This window comes from Onychostoma macrolepis, chromosome 08 (genome assembly GCF_012432095.1).
Source record: "Onychostoma macrolepis isolate SWU-2019 chromosome 08, ASM1243209v1, whole genome shotgun sequence".
Lineage (NCBI taxonomy): Eukaryota > Metazoa > Chordata > Actinopteri > Cypriniformes > Cyprinidae > Onychostoma > Onychostoma macrolepis.
The window spans coordinates 11,258,224-11,268,818 of NC_081162.1; the positions used below are offsets into that span (position 1 = coordinate 11,258,224).

Genomic DNA, 10,595 nt, shown 5'->3' on the forward strand with positions numbered 1-10,595 from the left:
CAACAGTCTCACACACACACACACACACACACAGAGAGCCACAGGCTGCTGTGAATTCAATCAGTCTACATGCTCTCCTGAAACTCAATGTACCATGACACAGGAAAACCCGCTGAACGACTCCTTATGGTTGAACACTCACCCTGCACTACCTGCCAAACCTGAAAGAGCTGTGTACCCTGCTACCGGCAGACATGCCCCAGTAAGCCTGAGTGGGCTACGCTAACGGTTATGCTGATAGATAAAACAGATCAGCCAATGACTAAAAAAACCAAAGCAGCATTGCTTTTTCTCCTGCTTTCCATAAAGGTGGTTGACACATAGTAGTTCACAGAAGTCAGCCAAGTGGAAAAGAAAAGAATGACAACAGCATGACATGACCAGACCAGAAAACACAGTGGAACAAACAAGTAAAGGCCTACATTGGTGTCTTACATGAGGCATGCAACTAATTTATGTTTATTAAGTTTGTGTGTCTTTATAGAAACTCCTGGAGCTGAATAACCTGCACTCCCTGGTGTCGGTGGTCTCTGCTCTTCAAAGCGCACCTATCTTCAGATTGAGCAAGACCTGGGCGGTAAGCAAGACTGCGGATTTATTATATTATTTTATTTTATTTTGTTCATGATATATTTATGACTTTTTTATTTTTGACATTCTATATAGTAAACAGTCCATATTTATTCCAATTAAAATAACATAAGCCATATGTATGTACAATAATATCTATGTAATAAATAGCAATACATTAAGTCATAAAAATGTTTTTAAGATCATTATAAATATTTACTGTTTGGTTATGACATCATCCCTAATTATGATAGTAAATTCTGAATTTTGAATATAGTATCAGAGCATCATAGCCTCTTCAGCCAGCAGAAGAATTTTCCGTATTATTTTATTTAGGAAGACATGAGGAAAAATCTTCTCCTTTAATATTCTGTTCCCTTACAGGGGATTTATTGTGCATAACCACCAAATGCTAGCTGTTCTGCTGCTTTATAATTTAGCTGACAATGCAGTGTTTGTATTTATTTCTCCAGAGAGCCCCAGTGCTCTTGGATTTCCATTGATCTTATTTGCAGAGATGTAGATGAGAAGGCCGTCTGAATGCATGGGGACAGTGAAAGAATGAGCCCATTGGATCCTGTTCTGAACATTTTAAGTGGCTTGGAAAATTTTGAAAGAGCTGTTTCTGAGACCTTGTTTAACGTTGCCAAAGCTTTAAATCTATTTATAAGTATTTGCATCACCCCAGTTTGAGGTCCAAAACCTCGTGGCCTCTTTTCTCGAGGAAAAAGTAGAAGGACTAAACTCTATATGCTGTACAGACAACACTTACAACCAGCCCGTAATAAGCACAACTGCAGGGTATGTCAGGATACTTGTAAAAAGCGATATGCGTCTTATCGACATTTACAATATAAAGAATATTTCATGATCATTGATTAATCAAAGTATTTTTCTGTGTAGTCAAAATCTAATGGCAGATAGGCCATTCCTTTCATATTCTGCCTAAAATCATGTTCCATACTTAAAAGTGATGACTACCTTACCATTTATGTGAATGTTACTTTGAAAAGCATGATATTAAAAATGGGTGTTAACAGATAAAGGTCCCAAAAAGCTGAATCCAGGAGTATTTAAGGTAGTAAATGACTCTTTTAAAGTCAAATCGGGCAGTATTCACAGTACTTATTTTGTTGAGAGATGTCGTGGTAGCGAGCTCAGGCTCACTGGGGGCCTTAATGATTTGGGATGCAAGCGGCTTCCAGAGTTGACATTCCACATTGAGCCACAGAACTTCTGCAAATTGAGAAAAGATGGAAAAAGAGGGAGCAAGTTGTTTATAAGTAATTGCGGCGGGACCGTTTGTCTGATACCACAAGCCCAACTCTCTTTCCATACGTTTAGTTTTGCCACAAGGGATTTTGACAATGACATTATTAAAAAGAATATTTTGTATCATGTGAAATTATGTACTTAGTTAAATTTACATTTAACAAAACAAAGTTTATTCAATTTGTTAGTGTATTTCATTGATTCTGTGTATATCACAACAGCCAATTTAGACCTACAAATAATATGCCGATTTTTGTATTTTAGATGATTGTTATTATTTTTTGATTTATGCTAGAGACAGTAACTGACGTACAGTTGACAAACTGACAAAATGCCAGTCATCTTTAAAAAGCCACAGACTTTAATCAGTGTTCTTTGCATCCCAAAATGCTTCAGGTCTAACTAGAAAGATTGAAATGTCACATGGCCAGACACTGTGTGCCTGCATCAGTTACGGGGATAATTTCTGATTCATCACAGCCCGGTTTTAAGAGGTTGCTTTTCCATACGTCGTAGAACCCTGAAGCTTGAATTGGAGAAAATGTGCACATTGTGGTCCGGTTTTAATTATAGATTGGAGTGTTTCATTTGTTGTCCTGTTCATAATGAAAAGGCACTTGCGTGTATTTGCTGACAGTTTTGCCTGACTATAATGACTGTTTTCGGTCTTTCTGTGCAAATGGTTTCTGTTTCACTGCTCATGGCACAGACTGGATTGAGTAATTCTTTATGTCATTTGTTCCAGCCAATTTCTGAACCGCTTGACTTCGAGGCCTTGTTTCCACTTATTTGAAGATTAACTGCTGATTTCCCAGTGGGCATGCAATGAATTAGGAGGAATATGGTGCTCACTGGTACACATTTTGGAATGGATTTTATATAAAGATATAGATTTTATATGCCATTATCATTATATTCAATAATTTTAGGTTTATTGGCCTGTTCTGCTTTATACATGGATGCAGTGGGGTCCGTAAGTCTGAGATCACTTTAAAAAAAATTACTTTTTTAACCTACAATAAAGGATTAAATGCGAATCATTAATAAATAAATAAAGGAAAGTTAAAGTTGTGACATTAAATGTAAAGAAATACAATTCTGCAATTTGTTGTTCACTAATCAAATAATTGAGTGTCATTGATGTGATTCTGTCAAATGTTCTTGCTTTTGAAACTCAAGATGCACTTTGGATCATTTCAAATCATGATCATCAAGTTTGACAAACTTTTGGAGTTTGTGGAACATAGAATTTTTTTATTTAACTTTTTACTTAAGTTTACAATGCATATTTTATTGTGTATTCATTTTATTTTATACAATTTTATTCATGTTTCTAGTTAACAGTTTGGACTTTTTAGAATATATTAGTAGTCAAAAAAACAATTATAATAACACAAACGCTAATATATAGATAGATACACACATACATATACATTACAAACACACACACACACAATAACATGTAAAATGTAAGCCAAAAAGTTCATGAGAAATATGGCTTGCATATATATTTAGTATTTTATCACATACCTGATAATCAATTCTGAACTTTTATTTATTTATGTATTTATTTATTTTGATATCTTTGGTATCAGAGTATAGCCTTTACACCACAAATTATTTTATTGTATTGTAAGATTTGGAATTCTTATTTTATTTATTTATTTTCTCTAAATCTAAATTTAAATCAATTTGTCATTTATTCACTTTCTTTTGGTATTTCTGATTTCTAATTCATGTTCTTTCTATCGAAAAAGTAATGCATTATAAAATCATGTTCAGTTTGAATCCCCACTGTATACACATTGTGGGAGTATAAAGTCAAGACAAGCTTTAGAAGGAAAAATGGAGAAAGGAAGTATTAAAAGAACTAGAGGGCATGTTCACAAAAAGAAGTAAAGATGTAAAGCTTTTGGCGAAGAGAGAGACTGGATTTGTTGACAGTCAGACAGATGGTCTCTTGATTCCAGTGTGTATCTCGGCATTTTCTCTGTGTCCAAAAATTGTCAGGGCTTCTGTGTCTCAGGGCCCAAACTTAATACTTACCAACTGTCAAATGCAAGAAAAAAAAATTGGCTTTGGCAAATAAATAAAACCAGTTGGCCAGTCGTTTTATAAGGAATTGCAACAAAGTACATGGTGATCCTTTTCTATTGCATGGTTCATGGTGAATCATTCTCCTACTTCCATTTACTATTAGCTGATCCTCTGTTCCGCCCTTGTTCCTGTCCTAAGTTGCACACAAAAGACAAATTACAAATCCAGCTCTTAACATTGCACCTATGGCTAAGAAGTTTATCCCCATCAAATTCAGTCTAAGTGGAAAGTTGCTCAGTGGCGCTCCATCATTGCAGCTGCTGATGTATGGATGCTTTCACTGCTATCTGGAACGGCTACAGAGCACAGGCTGACCTCCATGAACTGTGCTGTAATCAAAGTCAGCCATGTGTTACTGCAAAATAAAATAAAGATGTTAGTGGTTGAAGGAATCCCCTCACTTTTAACGCCCTCAGAGGGATTGTTTAGCACTGTGCATGTGTCTACTCTATGGGAATGAGTTATGCCACTGTGGCAGCCTCTCAAGCCCTGCACTCAAGGAAGGAGGCTGGCTGCTGCTGTGGTTGTGGTGGTGGGTGATGGAGGCTTGATAAAGGAGATAAGAAAAGGCTTTTGTTTTGGCATTCGGTTGCTCTAAATCAGGCAGAAAATTACTAATCTTGTTGCCGAGATGGTACACACACGCACATGGAAATCACATTCACTGAAACATGTCGGTGGAGTTACAAGTTACCCTGTTCATCATTTGTAATTGCTTTGTAATTAGTTTTTCCTTAAAATATCATAAGCAGTTTCCCTTTGCTCATAGTACTTCTTCAAATCTTTGTCATAATATTATCATTTCCACACCAGGCTCCCTGATTGATAGTGTCGCGATCTAACTTTCCTGCCATGGATTATCTCAGCACCGTTTAAAATCAACTGCAGTTTTTACCACTTCCTTTGTTGAATAAAATGGGAAAAATCACTTTTCTGTTGCAAGTCCAAAGGAGAAAAATCCAAGTTGTGGTTCATTAAATTCTTCAGGTTCATTTTAGGCCTACATCTAAATGATAAATGAGAGTTAGCTTCATGTCAAGTCAGCTTTCCACTCCCTAACTATTGTCTGAGTATAAATGTATCCAAAATTCAGGCTCATTGGAGTAACTTGGCTGGTAAAAGACTATTATAATCTAATTATTACAGTCTTTCAGTTTCTTGCAGATGCATGACATTTGAATGTGGCATTCAGTTTCTTTCACTTCATTCAGTTTCCAAATACCAACTCCCTTATATAGATCTGATCGAAAAATGATTTTTTTTTTTTAGTTTTCTTATTTTGTTATTTAAAAGGAATATGTTACTATTTTTGTTTTTACTTTTGAATGTACCACCTTTTTTGTTTCTATCGTCACAATTTGAAAACTTCTGATTTAGATATTTCACACCTGATAATGATAAATAAGCTGATCCTAATTTACCCACCATTATGTATTTTATTTTATTTGTTTTGTTTTTTAAAGGAAATATTTCACCCAGAAATGAAAACTGTCATCATTACTTCACCCTATTTTTGTTTTGTTTAGTTTTTTGCTTTGTTTTGATTTGCTTATTGTTTTTTTTTGATTTGCTATTTTGTTTTGCTTTGTTTTTTGTTTTTGCTTTGACTTTGCTTTGCTTTTTGTTTTGCTTTGCTTTGTTTTTTGTTTTGCTTTGCCTTGGTTTGTAAAGGAATAGTTCACTCAAAAAACCTACGCCAGACACAGAGGGCATTTTACTCACAGAGTTAAACAAGATATGAACATTAATAAGGGAAAAACAGTGCTGTGATTGCATCTCTGGAGACTGGTACAGGTCATCTGCCAACAGTGTGGTTTTAAGGACTATTACTTGCATTGTTGGACAAAATCTCTCACCAAACCTACAAAAGAATGAACTACAATATGTGTATCTGTCTAACACAAGAAGAGCATGTTGAAGTATTTTGTGGAAATTCACTTCAGCATTTGATGTTATAAAGCCATGTGTGATGGAATTCTTCAGTTAATGAGCTTTTTGTTATAACAGTGGTTTTGCACATGGTCATCCCCACAGATTCAATAGCACATGTGCTGTAAAGAAGCATTGGGTGAAATTAAGCCACTCATAAAGGCATTCTAGACACTGAGCCTGTTTATTGTGATCATGCGCTTTGTATAAACCAGAAATATACCCTGGGCCTGAAGTTTGGGTGCTGAGTTCTGGAAACTTATCCCTTAATACATTTTCATTAGTCTCCCAATGGGTTGTGCCTTGTTTTTCATATTTAACATATTTGCAGACAGCTTTATTTAGATCAGAGGTCTTAGTGGGGCTCCCCTCTGACAAAATTCACAAAACGGCGCCTCCATAAGTCCCCCATTCTAAAGTTAGTTGTCAATTGGGAGTAACTCTTGTTTATTTTACAGAGGCAGTATATTACTGAATTCATTATGCTGAGTATTCAGTACAATGAATTAACAGAGGAAGAGCTGAGATGAAAAATGTTCTATTATTATTCTATTATGAAAAGTTCACCCAGTTAAAACAAGAATATTATTATATAGAGTTTAAAATGTATTTAAAAAGTATTTTTTTTTTTTTTCTAGGCTTGATTGTGCTAGGGGTGCAGTCTAACATGTTAATGCTTCGTTTTTTAAAAAACGCATTATTTTTCACATGATTTACCATATTCCACACCGCTCTGTCACTTCTCTGATAAGCACACTGATCATTTCCTGCTTTTCTGAAGCCCCTCCCTCAGAAATACGTGATGGGCTCTGATTGGTTAGCTGGTCCAGTGTGTTGTGATTGGCTAAACCGCCTCTAGTGCACATGTAAACGTCCCGCCCCTCACCTCAGCGGCATGTGCTCCAGTTGTATTGTAAACAATGACGTCATCAATATCGCTTATCAATTTGCCCGATTGAGACCCAGAAAATATTAGTGAATAGGATCACGCAGAACCTGTGCAAGCACGGCTTTTAATGGTAGGCCTAAGTTTTTGGTTTGTTGTTGTCTCATACTTTTAGATATGCTGTTATTTGTAAATGCTACTATATTAGCTTTTAATATACAGTTTTATTCTGATTAAAGCTTTAATACAGTACGGCAACCGCACACGCGTCCATGTATAACGCTACTCCTATGTGAAAATGTGTATTCACTGAGCTAATGATCTGAATGAGAGAGAGAGATGCAGAGTGTGTGAAGAGCAGGGGATGCGAGGAACAGTATTAAGAGCGGCTGTTTTAGAACATTGATTTTGAAACTTGTGAATCCATTAGAATCGTTAGAAGACAGAATCGCGATTCATATATGAATAGATTTTTACATGCACCCCTAGTTTTCTAGCCCCCTTTGCTGCGTTTTCCCAGGGGCGGGGTTCATCTGGGTTTGTTACGTCACGAACCCGGAAAGTAACTCGTTGCAGTCCCTACGAGCCGTTTTTGTAGGCATTAAACTGCCAGAATTTTAAAAGACAATATCTCCGTTTGCATCGAACTTTCAGCTTCACAACTTTGCAGATATTGTTTATGCTCAAACAGCAACATTACACACTAACTAACTTTTAAAAAAGTGAAATCGCAATCAACCACCCCTTTAAAGACCTACAGTAACTAGAACAGTTTTTCTAATGTAGTTTTGTCTTGAGTTTTTATATATAATAATATTTATTTTTTATATATTTTTCATCATATTAGAATGAATTAACAGAGGTAACTGGGATGAAAAATATTTTGGTGATGGTAATGATAATTTTTCAGTTAGTTTTAAATCGAATTTAAATTGGATATACAGTATTAATATTTTTGTTTTTAATTGAATTTAAAATAGTAATTTTGTGCTTGAGTCTGCTTGTATTCTATTGTATATGTTAATTTGATATTTTAAATTTGTAAACTTTTTGCTTGTTCCTATCATATATATTATTATTTTTTATTTATTTATTTTTTACTTGTTCCTAAGTATGCACTTTGAATACCTCTTGATTTAGATGTTTTAGATTTAGACATCCAATAGCTGTTCCTAATTTTCTGAATGAATGAACTGTTCATTCCTTATGTGCTTTCTGTTCTGAACAGTTGATCAGTCGAAAGGACAAGGCCACCTTTGAGAAGCTTGACTTCCTGACGTCAAAAGAAGAGAATTACAACCGCATGAGAGAGTACATCAGGTCCCTCAAAATGGCTCCCTGCATCCCCTACCTAGGTAAGTGTTATTAAAAGATCACTTTTGTATCTGGGTTAATGGAATTTTGTAGAATCCATTCCCTCATATCATATAACATCCAGCCAGAAATGTCTTGAGAGATTCACTGGCTTTGTAAATAGTTTTTAATGCAGGTTTGTTATTAATAAGGCTGTAATTAAAACTGAAGATGCTTGTTTAAACGGAAGAATAATTTGGGTCAGAGAAAGGAATGGGTCATGGCCCACTGGACTTAGCCAGGCTTGTGATATTGACTCATTCAATTACTTCAGTATAATGGCTTTTGCTTTTTTTTTGATAAGGTTCATTTTAAGTTGGCTATGAACACCTCATTATATTTTTTTTGGCCTTGTCTCAATTGCACTTTCTGTGGTGACCAGCAGAGGGTGTTTCAGTATACCGCTCTGGTTCAGTAATGATTGAGAAATGCACTTCAGTGGCTTTAAACGGAATGTTGAGATGGAAAATACAATGAAATCATATTGTAGCACTTATTTCCAAATTGGTAGCCCCTTTTCTCTCTCATGAATAGACGTCTGTCATAGACTCTCATTGGCTGTTGCAGAAGCCCAGTGAGCGATTAGTTACACACACATCAGTCTCCTCTGAAGGCACTGACAGCATTTGAAATGGATGCCTCCCTCAGGATTGTCGCTCTCGTGGGGAACAGGATCCAGATCCTTCACTCAATTATGCTCTTCCATCCAAGTCATCAGAAGCTAGGTCCATATTACTAATCCAGCTGTTAACCGAGAGCCAGACTTGATCAGAAAGGGATCTGGAGGCTTTACCTTTAGGAGGAGATCTTGTTTTTAACGAGAACCACTTTTTAAGATGTGGAAGTTTGATTTTAAACCGCATAACAGACCGTTCAGTATGTCATTGCCACATGCTTGAGTTCCAAACTCATGGTCACAGAGTTTTCCAGGTGCTCTTGTGTCATTGTGGTATGTGAATAACTAAAAGGCCAGTCAGGAATAACTTCAGACGGCTGTAACTCAAATTGTCAAACTTTGTCTGTAACTTGTGGGCTGATTCTTTTCTTGAGGTCTGAAATGCACAAACAGAAGTTCACTGTCATTTCTAAGAAGGTAAACATGTGGATAGAGCTGACGCATGCCGTCTCGCTTTTCTCAGCCGCACACATCTTTCTCATTAACCGAATTTCCTTTACATAATCCACATTGAGAGTCTGCTTCCACTTGGGCAGCGTGTCAGTAAACTGCGTTCCACTCAACAGAGGGCTTTCTCAGACGTCACTCAGCAGAAACCGCTGTACCTGGTGCCGGTAGCTTGTGGTGTAGTTGCAGTGTAACATATTCCCATTTCTGAGCAGCAGGCAGTTGAAACCGCAGGGACGGAAAGACTGTCTGACGTGGCTGAGGTTGTGCAGGCTGTCACTTCAAATCTGTCAGTTTCCGCTGTGCTACTCCAGTGGCCCTTTCCATTTCCCATTGGGACAAAGGAAAAAGGAAATTAAATGGTTTGGGGTTTTGTCAAACACTCTTTTAATTCTTTTTGATGTATTCAGTAGAACTTGTATTATTGATTTTACTACAAAAAATGATTGATACAATTAGTTTGTACTAAAATAACTCCTGAAAAGACATATCCTGTTTTACACTTGGAATAGAAGTTTATGAGAAATTTGCACAGCATCACATATTGAATAGTTGCATAATTATTGTTTGAAAAATGTATCATGATACTGTTTCGAGAGTATTAAACCATAACTTACCAGCTTCACTAACAACAGAAATGTCAAGTCACCTTTATTTATATAGCGCTTTTAACAATACAGATTGTGTCAAAGCAGCTTTACAGTATCAAATAGGAAAATAGTTTATAAACTATTAGCCTTAAAGGGATAGTTCATCCAAAAATGAAAATTCTGTCATTAATTACTCTCTCTCATGTCTTTCCAAACCCATAAGGCTTTCGTTCATCTTCGGATATAATCTGAGCACTTTCTGGCCCTGCATAGACAGCAATGCAACTACCACGTTCAAGGCCCAGAAAGGCAGTAAGGACATCTTTAAAACAGTCCATGTGACATCAGTGGTTCAATCATAATTTTCTGAAGTTATGAAAATAATTTTTGTGCTCAAAGAAAACAAAAAATAACTTTATTAAACAGTTTATTCTCAGTCAGTCGACATGATTTTATTTAATTTAATCAAAAATATCATAATTTTTGTTCCGAAGATGAACGAAGATCTTACAGATTTGGAACGACATGAGGGTGAGTAATTAATGACAGACTTTTCGTTTTTGGGTGAATTATCCCTTTAATGAAGTTTGAGAACTACTTCAGGTAAAAAACATATTGCCTAAACCAATCTGCTTTCCAAATATCTGTACAGCTTTTTATTTTAAAGCTGTGCTCAAATTTACCATTGTTCTGCGTATAATCCAGTCATTTCAATTATTTAAAAATGACTGGTTTTAAAGTGACTTCTGTAACAAGCTGTGCTTCATACATCTCT

The 10,595-nt window shown here is 36.0% G+C and overlaps 1 protein-coding gene across 2 annotated transcripts in view; it reads left to right on the forward strand.

Moving 5' to 3' along the window:
• ralgps1 (Ral GEF with PH domain and SH3 binding motif 1) overlaps positions 1-10,595 on the forward strand; it is a 98,535-nt gene that overhangs the window by 23,693 nt on the left and 64,247 nt on the right. For both annotated transcript variants that reach the window (XM_058784522.1, XM_058784523.1), the window contains 2 exons: positions 485-577; positions 7,983-8,109. In XM_058784522.1, the coding sequence (XP_058640505.1) occupies positions 485-577; positions 7,983-8,109 (220 nt within the window). The remainder of the gene's footprint in view (positions 1-484; positions 578-7,982; positions 8,110-10,595) is intronic.